The sequence below is a fragment of the Blennius ocellaris genome (genome assembly GCF_963422515.1).
Source record: "Blennius ocellaris genome assembly, chromosome: 18".
Lineage (NCBI taxonomy): Eukaryota > Metazoa > Chordata > Actinopteri > Blenniiformes > Blenniidae > Blennius > Blennius ocellaris.
In genome coordinates this window covers 14,768,310-14,788,618 of record NC_137667.1, presented here as the reverse complement: position 1 = coordinate 14,788,618, position 20,309 = coordinate 14,768,310, and the positions used below count along the sequence as shown (strand labels likewise).

Below are 20,309 nucleotides of genomic sequence, written 5' to 3'. Positions count from 1 at the left end.
GTTGACAACAGAGCTCCTTATCTACGGGCGGCCTGTCCACATCACTCTCATTGCCAGGCGATCCAGCAAGTTCGCCGGGACCCGCTTCCTCAAAAGAGGAGCCAACTGTGAGGTAGAGCAGTTGCCGGGGCAACGGGAAATAATAGATGGTGGAGGCAGGGCTGAAAGCCATTGGGATGATTGGGATGACTAAGGTTGCTCACAGGGGGTTAATTTGACCCACTGCCTCTTTCTTGAGTATGCATAAGTGTCTGTGTGGGTGTGTGGTGGGATATAGAGAAAAAAAAAACAACTTTATGAACTCACAGACTTATCAAAGATTAAGGTAAACTTTATTTTCACACTTGCAGACAAATTGTTTAATTCCAGGTCTTTGGTGTTTGATTTGGACTATCATAGTTTTGTTTGAATAGGCTTGAGAACCCTTTGACTACAAAACTGCATTAACTATGAGTAATAGTAATTCTTTTTTCATGCTTTGACATTTTGAAAGGTCTGCCTTGAGAAAAGAGTGTCGTCAGTGAAAAGCGTCGCTATGATTTAACCAGATTTTTTTTTTTTATCAATCTTACGACATGTTAAAATCTGATTCTACATCAAAGCGTTCAGTGTAGCAGCAGATCCAGTTTCCATATCTGTCGGAATTGTGAGATAAAAAAAAAAATAAATCCCCATTCAGGGTGATTCTGATAGTGAATGTATGAAGATCTCAAAGAAGCAACAAAATGATGAGCTCCAAATCAAATCTTTGTTTTCACACAGATTGAAAGCAAGGAAAACATTTCTTCCTGATCTACACTGCTGGTTTATTTAATTGTCTTCATCCTTGTGTTTTCTTTTCTTCCAGGGAGATGTAGCTAATGAAGTAGAGACTGAACAGATCGTCCACGATGCCTCAGTAATGTCTTTTACGGCAGGAAGCTACTCCTCCTATGTCCAGGTGCGAGGTTCAGTGCCGCTCTACTGGTCTCAGGATATTTCCACCATGATGCCAAAACCTCCAATCCGATGTAAGACCACTGTGTTACACATCTTCTCCTTTTGGGCATCTGGCTGAGATATCTAACATCATGTGATTCCCTAAATAGTCTTTGGCTTTTTGACATTTTTGAGATGGAAAAAAAAGGTCCAAACTGGGTTGTTAGAGTTCGGCCTGAACCCGAAACAAGCTTTCCAGTCCAGAGAGAGGAAGCAATTGGGAGAAATGCACTGAAAAATAAAAAATTGGTTTCATACTCAGACCATCATTTGCAAGCAAGGGCACAAAGATTTAAAAAAAAAAAAAAAAAAAAATCTAAAAAGGAGCCTGTGAAGTGAGGATTGCCTCCTGTTGGTTTTCATATTTGTATCCTGTCTGCCATCTCATTATGTCTGGGATTAAAAAAAACAAACAAAAAAAAACATGAAACACACAGGAAAACACTGGTTGTGTACAATGCCTGTATTAAATCATAATCTGTTTTCCCTCCGGTTTGCCCTTTAATTCATCCTCGGATGACATTTCGCCTGTGTGAGACAGACGCACTAAGATCCCTCGGTGTATCAACTTACCTCATCATCCTGCTTCCACTTTGATCCCTAAAGACAGTCCTTATCTGACATTTTGCTAAATGTTGCCCCAACCTTGCGCCATTAGTTTACCTTACACTGTCTGTGTGTCTTTGTAGTTTGACACCGTGTGCCCTCCTGATGTTCGTATACTTTCCCCTTTCAGGTGATATTCAGCCTTCAGTGAGGATCCGAAGGCAAACCCCAGAATTGCGTGTCAATTCTGGGATTGTTTTTATTTGCTTTCAGGCGTAAACATATTCACACCCGTGTTAAAGGAGTCCCTCAGCATTTAATCTATGCACTACTATTCTGATAGAAAAGGTTATCTCGGCATGTGAGGAACTTTGATGCTTTCATCTAATTAGCCCACTAATTTTGTATAGAAAGACTGTAATTAAATTTCACTTTAGCATTATCTCTGATCGTGCAAAGAGATGACATTCATTTTAATCAAGTCCTATCAGTTGAACTTTAATATCTGTCTCGAGTGTTGTGGAACTGATAAAGCCAATTTTTAAACAAAGCCCAGCTCACATTTGACTGATACCTGACCCACATTCAATACATTTGTAAACTGTATCAGATTTTGACGCTGACAACATCAAATGACAGCTATTAGATGAATCTAGGTCAATGACGTGTCGAAGAGACAGTTTGAGGTCAGCCTTGGTGCATGCAGGAGACAGCCATTACCTCGTATCTGCTATCACGTTTAGGACTTGAGTGTTGCATAAATATATATATAATGTGTTTATGACTGCCGTAATATACCCAAATTCCATGGTTGTGAGGGAGGTGACCTTAATTGGTCACTGTCCTTCATCATCATCACTATTGAGTACACAAACTTTTTTTTTTTTTAGAAACGATCATCTACTCTGAGACATTAGCAGACGAAGAAGTAGCGATAGTCTGTGGCGGAGTGGCCAGAAGCTGAAAGCGGTTTGCTCGTCTTTGGCAATTTTGAGGTGCAGTCGTGATGAGCGGCAGCATGACCTGACCTATTTCTACAAAACAAGCTTTTTGATAGCTTTACCACTCCGGTGTAGGGACAATGGACATGTCTGAAGCGAAGCTTTACTGCTGATTGGAGGAAATAAAATAAAAAAAGGAAGGAAAACAACGTTGAAAGTGGAGGATATAATGTGTGATGAGCTGGAGGATCAAAGGTTCATTTGGCATTAATCTTTACTACTCATTCTGACAAGAGTAAATAATTAAAAAAAAAAAGTTTTAAATTAAATTATAATTAACTGGCTTCTTTGGTACTGCTTGAAATCTTTATGAATCACTGAAATTCACCTTCTTTTCATCAAGTATTTCAAGACTTTTATTTATCTTCTGTGGATAGTTAAAGGTGGGAAAAAGAAAGCTAATCATATGTCATTTATATGACTCAAAAATTGGCAAAAATCACATATGGATTTATCTGAGGTTTTGCATTCCTTTTTCACATTTGATACACTACAGTGTACGAGTGAGGCTGCATCGTGATACATTGGGTTGCACCCACTGGGGTTTTCTTATAACGTCTGTGGACTGAATATTGGGTACGGTTCCTCAACATTGATGATTTTAAAACTCACGTCACAAACGTTTTAATGGAGGATTGTGGAGCGTGTAGATGTTTGATTGCGCAATACCTCCATCATCTTTGTTTTAGTGGTCTTTTTTAATGAATGTTGTGGTCTTGTCTGGTTTATCACGAGTCTTTCACTCCTCAGGATCCCTTATTACCTCCTTTTCTGCCCCGTCCAGCCTTCTGTTTCTCCTTATCCTCCCCCATCCCTCACTGGATTATGTAACACCCGTCCAGAGGACTCGAGGACGGTCTCTTTTTTTGCCCATCCTCTTTTGTTTTTAATGGTGTCATTTTGGCCGGGCCTTGCTTGTTACAGAAATCATTTGATCCCAAGCAACTGCCTGGTAAAATGGAAAAAAATTTGATTCAATAATGGACTAACTATATATACTTTTAAATACTTATGAGCATAACATACATCATAATGGCGTGTATTTAAGTTTTGTAATGAGAAAAATCCTGTTCAAGCTATATCTATCTCAATTTCCAGCACAGTTTCAACTCATTTGTCATTGTTAGTTTTAGAGCAACAGAAAGAAAATAAGAAGTTGCCCTATATGGTTGATTACCAATAAACATAAACAAGACATAGATTTGTTATAACTTTGAGCTCCAGCATCCTGCTTCTTGGCATGTGGTTTTCTTATGTCTCATTGCCAATAAAGACATTTTGTTTTTATCTTTATAAAGATCTTAACTTGCCAATTTCTTCCTTTCTAGTGGACCAAGCTGACCCCTATGCCCATGTAGCTGCCCTCCATTTTGACCAGATGCTGCAGCGCTTTGGCTCACCTATTATCATCCTCAACCTGGTGAAGGTAAACAACACTAGTAAAGTAACCCTACGGCTGGAGTGGTTCCAATGTGGAAATGTGATTGCAAAACACTTAAAAAAAAGCTAATCTCAATCGTTTCCCAGACAACCTTTGGTGCGATTCACTTGTAATCAAATTAAATTCAGCACTAAACCAACAAAGCAACACTTTGTAAAAGGTTTTAGAAGCTCCGTATCGTCGGATCAGACCTTATAAGATGCCAGCAATGGATTAATTTATACTTTTTATACACATTTTATAAGCTGTGTAAGAGGATGTAATGTTGAGATTATGAGAGAATTAAATATAAGCCTTTGACTTTGTTGTAATATCTTTGAGTGACATCAGCAAGTCCAGTACATTTGCTCAATAAGTAGTTTGCGTGTTGAACTAATCCATTCACCAGAGGTTTTCTTGGGGCTTCGTGATTACATGCAGGTGAACTCCTCCTGCATCGCTCTGAAAACACACAAGCAACTGCAAAAAAGGTTTAATGCACATATTCACAGAGTCAGTGTTGCCTTTTGTTTGATCACAAACTCGTTGGCTCAGACTGCTCTTACCTTCATAAAACACATGTATATGTGAATAAAATATAAACAGTTTAATTGTAGTCGGTTCTGAGAGTTAGTAGATGGTTTCAAGTTAACCCATTGAACCCTTTTTGAATAGTTACAACGGCCACGAGTCCATCCTTTTCAGAGACAAGATTCATCAGTGTGTGTAACATGAACTTCTTTGTACAATGAAAATCACACACTAATATTAGATAGCTGCCAGTAATTCAAAGTTGAAGCTATTAGATAGAGAGGCAGAATCACTCCTTCATTTGTTTACAGCTTTAAGTCCAATCAATCTAGTAAAAGGGTTAAAGAAAGTAACGGAAAATTAAGGCTGCGTATGCCTCTCACCACTGGTCCCTTTTTTCTTTCCTTTTCATTTGTGCGTGCCTCCCCATTAAGCAGTTTATCTAAGGCCACAGCTCTACACACTGTGGCTTTTAAGCTCACGTTGTCGCTCACAAGGGGAGCTGCAAGCTGAGGGACCAATCACAGATCTCAGAGGTCTGCACAAGCCATGGCCATGTGCAATTTGCAGGCTGAGGGGAATGTGGGAGGGGACCCCCTGTTTACACAGTGCACCCGTTTATCCCAGAGAGACGGAAAGAGGGATAGATTGACCATCAACCATAAAACCACGACAGTCTATCTCATCCATGATGACGGGGGTCACAGTGGAGCCTTCTGAAATCATGATGTGAAGACGGATTTATTGTAGGTTTCCAAGTGTGTACCAGAGCAGGAGTAAACGGACACGTGGCGAAGCATGTGAATCCCTTTAACAACCACTCTCCTTCCCTTTCCTTTAGTTTTGACGGAGAGCGATCACTTTCCTCTCGCCAGACACGTTCTCCTTAATTAATGGCACTGCTGTAATAATTCTGATGTCATCTGGACGAGCCGGAAAATTTGATCCAAATGGAATCGCTTTAAAGGGAAAGAAAAAAATATTTAAAAAGAGTCATTATGCACTGGCTTTTACTCTGCAGATCATTACTGATTTAATCACATTATTCATTTCCATCACCTAAAATTCCCACCATCTCCCTCCTTTCATTCGGTCCATGTGCATGTGCGACTGTTTCACATTTGTATTCATGATCGCTGAATGCATGTCTGGGTGTCGTGCTCCCCACCACTGTGGCATTCAGACGCTGGTTTATTCCGCTGAAGAATAGATCTGTCGCACCTTGAGTGTATGTACACGTGTGGTGTGCTCGTAGTGTCTCATCTGTGCCCATGAAGTGTGACTGAGTGTGTGGACGCACCAAACTGCATGAAAACCTTTGGCTGAATGGGCGAGGAAATGAACTGATAATTTGACAGGTCACAGTGTTTTTCTGCCTGTGCCAGACATGTGAATGGAGACATGAGCTCCTAAATGAAGCATTCAACCAATTATCATCGAGGGTGAGCAGATGTAAAGGAGCAGTGAAGGAAGACACGGAGCAATAACTGACTGTACGACTATTATTCGTTAGTTTCACTGTGCAAAAGGAAATGCAGGATCATAAAATGTTATTAAAATGTGTTATTCTTCCACTTTTGTTTCAGAGCTTCAAAAGGACAACATTAATGCATTAAATACTAATGAATATTTAAATTTGAGCTTCTTTTGTAGTTTTTTATGTGGCAACTTTCCCAATTTCAGAGATAGTTACACTATTTGACCTATACATCTATCAACATATCCATGAACCCATCTGTCCAATCACCAGCCCCATAGCATATATTACAGATACAGATTGAGATTCAGAATGACTTTATTAATCCCTTGGGATGACTCCCTCGGGGAAATTCAAGTTCCAGCAGCTTTTAACAGGACAGGAACAGCACACACAGAGAGCCAAGAATAAAGAATAAATAAAATGGGATAAGGCTAAAATAAATAATTATGTACAATATTATATAGACTCTTCACTATATTATCAGTGCATCCTGTAAATTGCTTCCCCGAGGAGAAGAGATGAATCCATTAAAGAGAAACGCTGCATTTGCTGCCATTCCCTCCCATCCTTTTAAGCAACAAGGTTTTTTTCATTCTGATTATGCGTCGCATCGAGCAAATGGTCATGTCGTAGCCTCTTTGATTACGCAATCAGCCCTACATGTGACTTTGTGTGCTCCTCTTATAGAAACGGGAAAAAAGGAAACATGAGAAGATCCTGAGTGAAGAGCTCTACCCTGCTGTGATCAACCTCAATCAATTCCTCCCCCCAGACCACTGCATCGACTACATCGCCTGGGACATGGCTCGCTATACCAAGAGGTTTGAATGCAAATGGCAACGCTGGGAATTCCACATATCATCCACACATCCAACTCATTTGGTCTGGAAATATTTTCATCTATCAGTAACATTCACCGTGACAAAATAAATGGAGTCAATGTTGCATTTGATCATCTTTAGATGAATCTACTTGGTACAAATTGAAATGTCATCTGGTGCTTCTCTTTCCAGCATTACCTTGTTTAAGCTCAGTAAACCTCCTTCGACAGTAAATATCAAACACACTTATATTGTGTTTGATGTTTTCTGCGATGAGCTTTAAACACTTTTGGAGTAAATTTAGTATCTTAGTTTCTTTATGGGGTAAAAAAAAAAAAAAATGATGCATTGCATCTACAAAGGCATGTGGGAGGACAACTAACCACTTTGACAGTATTTTGCAATATTCAAATTTTTGTAGTGTTTTATAAAGGAGGATATTACCAAAGCAGTAGCAAATTGCAAAAAGCAAATCTTTTTTATTTTCTCCTCAGCAAGCTGTGCAACGTTCTGGACCGCCTCAGTATGATAGCTGAGAATGTGGTGAAGCGAACAGGTTTCTTTATTAACCGGGCCGACTTCTACAGTCACACCCTCAGACCAGATGACAGGTGAGGATTTTTTTATTTTTTTATTTATTTATTTTTTTGTCCCTTTTTCCTGTTTGAATGCTGTTTTTGTCCACATAAAATCCAGCAGAGACTGATTCATACAGTATATTGTCAGACAGGAACTCAAATGTTCTATCAGCTGGTTTGTACAAAACAAACACTGATTGTATGTAAATTGATTGCTTCCTCAGAGTACTCTTTTGAAGTTGGAGCACGTACTGTGTGTAAAGGAGAGGTAGTTACAGGTTTTATGTCTCTCGTGACGGAAACAAAAGTTTAAAATTAGCAAACGGGGGTCCATGTGCCGACGACTCGTCATGTATCTCATCTTTGCTTATCAGACGTCTTCTAAAAATCACAGTATCACCCATTTTTATACTCCTACATGCTCCGAAATCACACTTATCGACACTAGTTAATTTAGTAAATCTCCTCATATGAATTCTTAATGGGAATTATGCCTGATGGCAGTTGCAATGCAGGGCGATTTCTGCTAATGAGCTGAGGAGATTTCCATCCATGTACTGAGCGCCCAGCTCGTCCATTGTCTGCATGTTTTAATCCCTTTCTCCCGACATTACCGTTCTGTTACATAACCCAACGACCACGCCACGGCCAATATTTATTACCCCTTCTTTTGCATTACTCAATTCTGTCTCGCTCTCTTTGTTGGAGCCACTCATGCACACAGCCTCATGCTCCCTTGAGCTCACAAATGTGGCTCTCATAAGCATTTATGTTTTTTTATCTCCTGCATCTTATCTGCAATAATTGCAGCACCTGTCGGTTTCATCTCATTCAAAATGTAGCTCATTAATAATAAAGACAAGTAGAACCTTTATTGACGTCGTTGTTTGCATGTATGTCAGCACTCTCACCTAATGCCTTAACCACACATTTACCTGCGGATCTTAGTCAGGCCATTAATTGTGTTTATCTTCATGGTTTCCCCTTTTAAAATTTTAAAGACAGATTTCATCACAAGGTGATTTTCTCTGCGCTTGCTGCTGATTTGTTTTTCTTTTCAGGTGAGCCCTTGGAAAAAGGGAGTGTTGATTATAGTATTGACTTTGGTTCGCAAGGAAAAAACAAGTGATAAAATAAGACACACAGCTTTGAAATAATCTCAATGAAGGAAAAATGTTATATTTGATTGTTCAAGGTGCTAAAATATCAGCTGTCTGAATGATAATAATGAAGCTTAACATTAATAATATAGTTTTGTAAAAAGACAAGAACAGGGGACACGTCAACTGACCAGTTCTTCTCCAAAAGTGACACCAGTCTAGCATTAAAGGCAAATAAATAAGAAATACATGCGATGGTTTAACGAGGGGTTCGTGTCTCATAATTTCCCATCGAGACACAGAGAGTAGTCCGTTGTGTTTGGACGTTTACAAATGGCACGATAATAAACAAGGCAGTTGATGCTGCAGGTTGGCCGAGCTTAGAATTTTGATTTCATGCATTAAAACACCAGCTGTCCTTTTCTCAAATTCTGCACGTGTATAATTTATTCATTCATCATTTTCAGCCTTGAATTGATCACAATATCTTTTGTAGGATCATCATAGTAGCAGAGGCGCAATGCTTGCAGAAGACTTAATGTGCACAGGATTTTAGTTTATGCTTTTGTTTTTGTTGTGTTTTATTTTGGTTACATGTGTTTTAATTGAATGCCATTTTTACAGGTGGGGAGATCTCGGTGGAAAAATCACATCGAGTGGACGAGTGCAGGTCAGTCAGACTCTGGCGCCTCAGTCTCAAAGAGATGAGGAAAAGGTGGAAAAGTGTTTACGAGTTGAATTGTTGAGAATGATTGAATACATACAATACCAATTCAACGCACTATTTCTGGGTCAATGGAAGAGATAACTATTGAGATAACTATTTTAAAAATGACATCCATTAATGTGGCTGCAAATCTAGGCCAGTGCAAGTTCATTGGTTGTATAATTGAAGGTTTAGAGTTTTTTTCTGACACTTTGCCCTCGTATACAACAGCCAGCCTTGTGCGATCTGTTGTCAAAATAGATCATTACATCAGGCTGGGTTTTCCAGAGCTGAGAGACTAAAGAATAGTGAGCCGAAGCTCGTCTTCATACCTGAGGCTGCAGTCTGGCAGGGCAGCGGGTAACTGGGAAATAGCCTGGAAAAAGTTACGTACACTATTTTGGTCAAGCCAAGATTTAAATCAAGATAACTCATATACAGCAGCACAAAGAAGATTGTGATCTACACCTTCCTAGATTTCTGTACAAAATGGTGATAAAATGTGATTTTTGAGGTCTCGGCTACAGACGAGCAGAATGTCAGCAGCACACATACATTTTTTAATATCCATTTAGATTAGCTTACGTTAGATGAACATTCATTAGTCCCACAAGTAAGAAATTGCGGTATGTATGAAATATAGATGAAGTGTCTTTATAGTACTCTCCTAGTAAACATTGATATAATTGCTGCAAAAAGTGAATCCTGAAGGAAATAACAGGCTTGTAGAAATTAAACAAACCTCAACTTCATTGTGACTTGGGTGAAAAGCCACAGCAAAATCCATTGCCTTAAATCAGCTTATCACAAAATGCATGACTTGTCCTCTGAAATGATAACAAAGCAGAAAGAAATTTGTAAATTCTTGGGTGTGTTTGTTTTATTGCTGTGTCATAGTTTTAGTGTATGGGAGTGTCTACCTGTGTCACCTTAACTGACATGAAGCAACAAACGATGGCAACTGACCGCTGTGCGGCACGGGATAACTGCATTCTGCAAGATAACTGCAAAAAAACAAAAAGGAAAAACAAGATGGGCTCTGCTGGCTCTTACAAGTTGAACATCCTCACCTGCAATGACCTCAAGCCAACATTTCAGTCGCAGCTGATCTTCCTGACATGCTATTCAGGAGAAATTTTTTGGATTATTCTTTAATACGATCTGCTTCATTTCAGTCTTTTCTTTTTCTTTTTTTTAAATGGCTGCTCTTGGTTCAGGTTTGGGTCCTAATTTGGCTTCCCAGCAGTTAAGAGTTTGTTTTTGAATTCATTTTGTACTACTTTTACATTATGCTGAGGATTATTGTCTCGCTGCATGATTTTTGCAGACTGGTGTGCTGAGAACCAACTGTGTGGACTGTCTGGACCGGACCAATACTGCCCAGTTCATGGTGGGAAAGTGTGCGTTGGCCTATCAGCTTTATGCGCTTGGGATGATCGACAAACCCAAACTCCAGTTTGACACAGACTGTGTGAGGTAAAGCTCATGTGGTTCTTCCACATATTGTCAAATTGTGAGGCATTACATGTGTGTCCAGAAGGAAAGATCAAACACAGATCGTACTCGGTACTGCATCTTTAGTTATCATTTGTGTTCCAGGTTGTTTGAGGAGCTGTATGAGGACCATGGCGACACGTTGTCGCTACAATATGGCGGCTCTCAGCTGGTGCACAGGGTTAAAACCTACCGCAAGATCGCACCCTGGACTCAGCACTCCAAAGACATCATGCAGACGCTGTCGCGCTACTACAGCAATGCCTTCTCAGGTGTGTTTTACACAGTTTTCTAGTCATGATTATTGTAACAAGATTTATCCGCTAAAAATCTTCATGCAAGGACTACTGGTATTGAAACTGTGAAATTGAATGTGCTGTTAGTTCCTGAGTTATCATTAAGGCATGGGCTCAGTCTGAGCAAACGCTTAGAAATTACACAAATACAGATGAAATATCAGGTTCACAACATTTCAAAGCAACAAAGACAACATCTGCGTCTGATGCCTCTAGTGGGAACCCCAAATTGTGCCCTCGAAATAACACAAAATCCCACACACATGATATCAGACTCAGCGAAACTGGGTCAGTAGAACAATTGCTTCCTGTTGTTTATATATATATATATATATAGCAATTTGCCAGTGAAACGCCTGACCACTCTTCAGTATGAGACCAACACACCGTTTGACACGCATATGTACTCAAGTGCTGAGGAAGACACTGTGGCAGAGGAGATGTGAAAAAGACGGACAATTGCATCGGTCTAAAAGTAGTGGAGGAACCGGCTTGCTGCTTACGTGAGCAGTGACACATCCAGGGCTTCAGTGTCGGTGTCAATAGCTCTTAAATGTTGGCCGAGACCCAGTTGACCACAACAGAGTGCTTGACAGACTTGAACAAGGGTTGGTAAGCTCTCTGTATCTTTGCTTTTGAATTCATTTCAAATTTCTTGAAGTGGCTGATCGAGGTGACTGTTGCTCTGTGACTCTCTGATTAGATGAGAGGACTTTATAAATGTAAAAAACAAACAACCTAAAACGGTTGTACATACCAGCTGGGGTTTCTTGACATCTTGTGCTTCTCCTACTGAAGACTTGCTGGTTAATCAGACCTTCTTAGTTGCCGACTGCACTATATTGGAGAATAGTTCTGACAAGTCTGATCTTATGTTATTTACTAATTATTAAAGTTAAAGTGTGCAATATTATTCATGGAAACAGAAATCAAATTATTTCCACATCTTTGAATTTCTTTGAGCTACTTGAAAAAAATTGAGCTTTTTTCAATTTTGCATTTAAAAAAACCATGGGAAAGTATCCTGAAGTAAAAAAAAAAAAAAAAAGAAAACCTTTCTTCCTTTGCGGCGTGAAGATAAGTTCTTGTGAGCCATTTCCACATTCGTGTTTCAAGACTTGTTTTTTGCTCCCATTTTTCTGAAAACCAGTCATTATCTGGTGTGCCCACCATTTGCCTCACACAGTGCAACACCTCTCCTTCACATCGAGCTGATCAGGTTGTTGATTGTGGCGCGTTGGGCCGCTCCTCTTCAATGGCTGTGCCAAGTTGCCTGATATTGGCAGGAAGTGAAACACGTTGTCGTATGCATGTCCGTTGAGGATGCTGGCCATGCAAGAACTGGGATGTTTTCAGCTTCCAGGATGTGTGTACAGAGCCTTGCAACGTGTGTCCGTGCATTATCCTGCTGCAACAATAGTGATGGTCGTGGATGAACGGCGCAACACTCGGCCTCAGGTCACGGTGTCTCTGTGCTTTCAAAAGGCCACCGATAAAATGCACTTGTGTGCGTTGTCCATAACATGCACTTGCCCATACCGCAACCCCACCGCCACCATGGGCCACTCCATCCACAACGTTGACATCAGCAAAAACCGCTCACCCACACACAACACCACACACGCTGTCTGCCATCTGCCCTGAACAGTGAAAACGAGGATTCATCCGTGAAGGAAAACACCTCTCCGACGTGCCAGACGCCGTCGAGTGTGAGCATTTGCCCACTCAAGTCGGTCACGGCGATGAACTGCAGTCAGGTCGAGACGCCGATGAGGACGACAAGCATGCAGATGAGCTTCCCTGAGACGGTTTCTGACAGTTTGTGCAGAAATGCTTTGATTATGCAAAGCGACTGTTGCAGCGGCTGGTCTCAGACCAGCATGGAGGTGAACATGTTGGATGTGGAGGTCCTGGGCTGGTGTGGTTACATATGGTTTGGATGTACTGCCAAATTCTCTGAAACAGACGAACACAGCCTGTGAGCAATATTTGAGAGGACGAGGTCTTTTGTGTATATAGCAAATGTTTTGCATCTTTTGAGTTCAGCTCATGGAAGAATGGGAGCATAAACAAAACTGTTGAGTTTATATTTTTGTTCAGCGTCGTTGCATCAAGGCCATGTTTTCAGACTTTTCAGACTTTTGCAAGTGTAAGTTTGAAGAACGCATGGTGTTTGTCCTTGCGGAGCCGTACATGGCGCACGCATTTCCATCATTACGAGAGTCTCTCACGGCCTGTGTCTGACTCACCGGCGCATTTGAGTCAGATAAATGTAGGTTACGCGCTGCCACGTTTGTTGCAGCCTCTTAAATGGCGGAAGCAAATATGACAAAAGGTTTCGTGGAAAAAGAATGAAGAAAACTATTTTGTCTTTTTTTTTTTTTTTTTTACTTCAGGGTGGAGGCGTTTTGTTTTTTTTCCCCCTCGAAAATCTCAGTTTCACACACATATGATTGGTCAAATTTTTCTATAACATTTATCTCGCGACACGCTTCTCAAGCGAAAGAGAAAAGGCTTTGTGGCAGACTTTAATGGAACCCCATTTAGCGAGTAATTATCCAACGTGAACGTCGGAGCCGCACGCACGTGGCTCCGCAGTCGGGGGAAGGATTAAATGGCACCAAACTGGGCAGCATGCAAAACACGTGCTGCGTGCTGAGCTCACAAACACTCACAGAAATGTTCCTGGCACACTGTCGCAGCCTGGCATATTGAGGTGTGGCTGCTGTAAGAGTTGTTACTGATACTTTCATGTTGACATCAACGGGACAGATCGGTTCCGTTAACAAGTGTCTTTTCCGTGTCTCACTTTGTTTTTTTTCATCGCCAGAAAGGCTGTTGAAGTGTGTCCTTGAGTTTGTTTTTTTTTTTGACATTTTGAAGTGTGGTTTGATGGGGAAATATGCATAACTCGCGACTGGTGGCACAAATCAGCTTTCAGTGTCAAATTTAAAGGCCGCACTCCGGGACCAGGTAACTTTTGAAGATGTAAAATATTATTTGTGCACATCAGAAATTTAAGAAAGTGAAGTTCTGACCATGGAAGCAGTAGTTTGACAGAATATTGTTGTGTATTTAATGTAAATGAAATGACGGGGGTTTTTTTGTTGTTTTTTTTAATTAAACCGACCTCACCCTTCAAAACCTGTAATCTCAATCCATATATCAAATTCTACTGAAATGTTTAACAGGTGTGAGTGCATTGGGTCTCTTTTTAGTAGAATTTAATTTGGATGAAAACATGAGATAACCTCAATGAAAACTCCTCCACTACTCTTTGGCCCTCTTTAATCCAGTAACAAACTATTTTGAATGATTACTGTAGCTCTCACACCAGAATGTACATTTGCTAAATGTTCTGTTAAAAAGAAATACAATAAGCCGTTCTTAATGACTATTTTTCACTGTCTGCACTGAGGCAGAAAAAAGGGAACCGTTACATTAAATAAATTACATTTTCCCACAACAGATTGAATAGTTTCTTCTTTGTTGCAGCGCATGAGTGAACTCGCAACCTGTTCGTAATATTTTTGATAGATGGGTGTTTCGTCTTGCTGTGAAACCATCTGGTCTAATGTGATATTGTTTGAAATGTCGTTACATTCGGAACTTCTGCTCGGCAAATGAGTTTAATCTGAAAAGTTTAGAAGATGTTTTTACCTGCGATTGTGTTGGAGTCAGGGGCCTGATGTAGATCGTTGATTGTTGAATTGTTTTCTTTTGTCAACATTGCAGCTTCTACTCATCAAAATGATCTCTTTGCTTTGTCTGCGTACTCTTTTTTTTTTTTTTTTTTTTTCCCCACTCACAATGGATATCAACACATTCCTCCATCACTTTTGACACACCGTGCCTTGTACGTGTTACCCTTTCAGATGCTGACAGGCAAGATGCCATAAACCTGTTCCTCCAAGTTTACCAGCCGTCAGAGTGCAAGCCTCACCTGTGGGAGCTGCCCACTGACTTCTACCTGCATCAGAGAAGCACCATGGGCCTCCCCCATGACAGACGCAGGTAACCACTGACAGAGACCTCGACATACAGCTTGACGTAAATTAACAAATTCAGTTCAGTTCAAGCTGCACACATATCGACTAAAGGAGGCACACTAGTTGACTGATTCGCCGCTCTTACTGTTATGAATGTTTTCATTTGTTTTGATACTGATTGAATAGCTTGGCTTGAAATATATATAATTACAATCTGCACTTCTGTTTCAGAAAAAGCTTTAAAAAAACAACAACAACATTTTTCTGATTGTGCTTTACGGCTATTTTCATCACTATGGAGAGTCTTCACTTGAGTTTGTGGGTGGAACTGTGTAAAATCACATCCAAGTGAGAGCAATCAAGCTTTTCTTTTCTTTTTTTAAATAAGATTCTACTTTGGCATTAAAGTTTATTGAAATGGGGGCCACTTGTGGAATTTATTTTATGGCTCGCCACATCACTGCTGCTATGGTATGTACAGTACATGTGAATAAGCACAATACGAAGCATTTTAAAGCTTTAAAAAAAAAAGCAGAGGAAATGCAAACTGACAAATGTTAACAAAGTAAGTACACATCTTTATTAATCTGACAATCTATGGGCAGTATTTGAAGAATTTACGTATGATTTTTTAACATTAAAAAGAATAATGTTGACGGTCTACCGGCTGGATAAGAAAGAGTGATCACGTTCTGATTTCTAAAAAATAGAACACCTTGCTCAGTCTTGAGGATCTTGAAATTACACTCAAAGATGCCTCGTCATTTTAATATATCTCGATGCATGCCCCATGTATACACAGTTCAGTTATATGGCAAAATAATGTCTCTATAATCAAATAAACCGATTCACAGAACTCTTTAGAGGTTATTCAACAGCAACAATAATCTCTTGTATAATCAAAGGTAAAAAACATAATTTATAAAACTGGGGAATGATGAAAGGAATAACACCATTTCTGTATAGAAACCAAAACACAATAACAACAAAAAAACAGCTGTCTTTCCAGCAGTTTTAGCAAATCTGCAGCCATTTCTACAATCACGCGTATGAATGCCTTTATTGTGATCAGAATATGTAGCAAAAGGGACAAAAGCGAGACAGCTTCCCCTGGCCTGTGCATACAAGCAGAGCAGGTGTAAGAATGACATTAACTATGTTTTCTTATGAAGCAACGTAAAGTATGAAATATGTACAACATCAGGAACAAAATACTATATATGCATAACTATGGAGTATGTATGTAAAAGAGTACACATTAAGATATAGTTAATCCTTTGGCAATAGTGATTATACTACAATTGGAACATGTTGTATTGTACTTCTCCTGGGTCATTTATTTTTCAACAAGAAAAGTCTCGTCAGTCTCAAGCTGATCGTTTGTTCTTCATGCCGTTGCTTCATCAACCCACATTGACGGCTCCCCTTATGTTCTCGTGCTGGATTGTGTTCATTCCCGGGTGTGAGCGCCGAGTCCGTCTCGTCATTTCATTCTTGCTTTTCATTATCTTCATGCTTACATAAAGGTAGACCCATTTTATTTACAGGTCACTTGTTTATGTGGCCACAATGGGCCAACCGCGGCTCGGGTCACTATTACAACAAATTAGCATGGCTGGAACTAAATACAATGCAGCAGCCCCAAAGTAGAATTTTGCTGTCGTAAATAGCACATCACACACTAAACCAAGCCACAATATGTGCTTTCAGTCAAATTGCTCTCATTGAATAGAAGTCTGTTGATTTCTGGAGTTGTGCATTGGGTGGTCCAGTCAGGACAATTTTCAGATCGAGGTTATGTGACGCATCAGAGAAGACGGGGTGAAATGCAGAGTGCACCTCAGCCTGTGGAAAGTTTTCTGAGTTGTTTTTTTTTAACGGTTTTCTGTCTCTCGGTCTGCAGCTACACTCTGTGGTGGTCAAAGGGCATCCTGACGTACCTGCCTATACCCTACGATGAAGGTATTCTCTAAACGATACCAGTTTCTATATTATCAATGTTTTGTTTTATGTTCAAATAAGTTTGCAATGGGTTGTACATTGATGTGAAATGACCACTGCCAGCTTCACTGTGAGGAAGCTGCTAAATTGAATCCACAAAATGTTTTAATTTGAGCAAACTTCCGGTAAACAGGCATTGCCTGAGCATGTCACCAACATGAAGGCGCAAAGCATTCTGGGAAACACAGTCAAAACCACATATGGACAGGCAACTGTATGTGACTGTTAAAAGCCGTTTATACAGCTATACCGTTATACAGTGGGAAGATCAATGTTGTCTGCAGGGAAACTCCTTATTGCTGCTATCCATGCCAAACGTCACCTCTTTGTGACCTCCGAGACATGGCGCCGAGTTCCCACAATGCATTGCGTCCCGCGCGGGGAATACGTCACATGAACAATCTCCATTATGTGCTTTGTCCCGCTCCTGCCTGCCTGCAGTCGCCTGTGAAGACACCATGAAGAAAGTGACGGTGAAGAGAGTGAACCGCTTCGACGAGAGCATCGACATCTACAAAGAGTTCTTCAAGCCCTATGAGCTCACCTCCTTTGACGACACATTCTGCATTGCCATGACCAACTCGGCGAGGTGAAATATGCACACGTGCAACGAAACCGACACAACAACTGCCCAGTGCTGACATCGCTGCCCCACCACTGAATAGACAAATGTTTATTATTGGAAAGTGCCTCTGATAAGCAGCGGACCCAATGTTCACGTACAGTATGATGTCGTTTTACATGCTTTCCCTCCAATTTGTATTTATAAAGGGAATTTATGCCAAAGACGGTAGGAGTGGATCCAAGCCCATTCACTGTTCGCAAGCCGGAGGAAACGGGGAAATCAGTGCTTGGGTGAGTGTGTTTTTACCAATATTGGTGGTGTTTTGATTCATCCCTTCTCTCTATTTTTTTTTTTTTCCCCCCCTGCTTGCTATGGGGCCTGGGTCACAGTGCTCTCATGTACACAGCTTCATTTAACACTGTTCTCAGGTAACCAAAAACAGCACTCTGACCTTTTCCCTGTTATTGTTGAGAATGAGTGAGAACACTCGGCATTGATATTGATGAACCCCTTGTGTGTATGCATACATTTTTAAAATACACACGCACACACACACCTGACCAGTGTAAAGCACCTCACAAGCTCGACACACCGGTGACTCTTAATTGCATAACCGCTCCACCATTAGGTGCTGACTCATATGTTTTGAGAAACATGTTTATTTTTTTGACTTTGGAATCCCACAAAAGCGGGGCTATCTTAATTAAAGTAATTAGCTTTTGAATATAATTTGTTTTTTGTGTTCTGCCTCTGACTGATGAACACTCAACCCACCATGGCAGCCTTAACAGTGATGAATAAATAGATTAAAGAGTTTTTCAGGTTTTGAGTGACGACAGATATTAAGTTCATAATGAACAATCGGCCTCCTCATGCTTGAGCAGATCTACGTGGTAATGCTTCCACTGGTATCGATGTCGTGCTCCATTATGCACATTTGGCACTCGCTAAATGTCTTCCTGTTAGAATGATAAAATTATCTGTTTATTTAAAAATAATTACAATTTCACACATATTGGTTTCGGTACCAGAACCTCAGTGTAATGCTATTGAAATATTTTTTTTAGCATTCTCCCTGACACTTTCAACCGTCAGAGCGAAGCCTCTAAAAGTTGCTGTTTCTTAGTATTTTTGGGGGGTTTTCACTCTTCAACTTTGCCCTGTGTGACACTAAGGTCATCACACATGTCCTATTTGAATGATAAAACTCATTTCATTTTCACAATTTATATCGGTAAACTGCTATTCTGTATGGACCCTCATGAAGAAGTTGCAGTCACAGCCATCTTGTCAAGAACCAACGTCTTTGATTTGATTTTGCTGCAGTACAGTGTAATGACAGAGTCCAACCAATCCATGTTTATATTGTAATCTGTCAGTACTCGTCTGACAATGATGGCTTTTTTTCCCCCCCCTCCTGCACTCCCATGAGTGTGTCCTTGTAGTGGCTAGAACATCTTCAAACACGTGTATCTGTGCTTCTTAACATGTTTGTTCATCTTCACATATTTTTTTTCAACAAGTTAATTCTATTTAACAATGAAGAAAGCGAGTTTTAATCTCACCTTCTGCCATCACTATGTGACACCTGGTGCTTTGCTTCCTGAAACGATCAAACCTTCAACAAGGGGGGGGGGGGGGGGGGTGTCATCTCATGATGGTTAAAAAAAGATATAACTATAAAAGAAAACCCAAAAGGACTGTATCATGCTTGTTGGTGGAGGTTATATGTTTCTATCCAAAATAAAGGGGAATTTTGTTGGCACTAAAGTTGTTGTGATAAAAGAGCGGATGCATACTTGATAGATAGACAGATGGGTACATACACACCAACCTTTCTACGTTCATATATATATATATATATATATATATATATATATACCTGGATACATACATGGAGTGACATTCAGTGCAACATTTAACAGTGGAGACCGAATTGACTGTCCAATTCCATTAAGACACAAAACGTTTCATTTGTTCTTAAATGAAAACTGAATTTCATTTTTCGTTACAATATGTTCCTTTTAGAGTGGTGCTACATGTATTTTTATCTGTGTATCTCTGCTTTGAGTACCGTTCATTCCACTGAGGCTCGTGTTTTGGTCGTGTAATCTGCAGAATCCAGTAAAATGTTGAGTTTGAGGTCTTGGAGGTTGCGTACACGTGCTGCAGTGCTCTGCTGTTCAAAGAGTACAGTACATAGGTTGGGTGACTCATCTGACGTGCAGTCTGCAAACTTAAACTCGTCTGATGCGCACCCACAGTTATCTACTGCCACTCACCATCAAATTGCTGTTTTCTCTCGATACTGTACGGCCGTGCATCTTCTCATCCATCTTCTTAGCCTTTTCTCTCAGAGCACAGTTGCAAAATGGTGAGGGAGTATTTCAGCAGTAGAAAATCAACAGCTACTTGTGGGCATCTTGTGGGAGCTGGAATAGTTTTACTACCAAAAAAAACCCAAAATGCCCATCTGACAAACTGTGACATCACACTTGCTCGTGTGTGTTGTACACACTAACTGAAACTACATAAAGTATTCAGTAGCTATTTAACAGGACAAGAATTGTTGTACCACTTCCACAAGTTTGAGACGTTTGTCTGTTTATGTAAGGTTTTATTGCAGATTTTATTCGATTGAAAATGGTAGATGATGTTGTTTTTATGTATAACAGGCTTTCTGTTTATATTTAATTCAAGGATGTCATGATGTGCTTTATTAAAGGTTCCTCTACGGTCTTCGTGGAGTGCAGTTGGGAAATATTTCCATTCTCAAGTTGCTGTATTCTAATGTGAGGTTTAA

General features: G+C 40.2%; 1 protein-coding gene across 3 annotated transcripts in view; it reads left to right on the top strand.

Moving 5' to 3' along the window:
• Positions 1 to 20,309, top strand: part of fig4a (FIG4 phosphoinositide 5-phosphatase a) — a 47,527-nt gene that overhangs the window by 12,069 nt on the left and 15,149 nt on the right. For all 3 annotated transcript variants that reach the window (XM_080514493.1, XM_080514492.1, XM_080514491.1), the window contains exons 9-20: positions 12 to 112; positions 848 to 1,010; positions 3,854 to 3,951; positions 6,644 to 6,777; positions 7,272 to 7,388; positions 9,080 to 9,125; positions 10,489 to 10,637; positions 10,761 to 10,927; positions 14,827 to 14,965; positions 16,844 to 16,902; positions 17,383 to 17,530; positions 17,713 to 17,796. In XM_080514493.1, the coding sequence (XP_080370619.1) occupies positions 12 to 112; positions 848 to 1,010; positions 3,854 to 3,951; positions 6,644 to 6,777; positions 7,272 to 7,388; positions 9,080 to 9,125; positions 10,489 to 10,637; positions 10,761 to 10,927; positions 14,827 to 14,965; positions 16,844 to 16,902; positions 17,383 to 17,530; positions 17,713 to 17,796 (1,405 nt within the window). The remainder of the gene's footprint in view (positions 1 to 11; positions 113 to 847; positions 1,011 to 3,853; positions 3,952 to 6,643; positions 6,778 to 7,271; positions 7,389 to 9,079; positions 9,126 to 10,488; positions 10,638 to 10,760; positions 10,928 to 14,826; positions 14,966 to 16,843; positions 16,903 to 17,382; positions 17,531 to 17,712; positions 17,797 to 20,309) is intronic.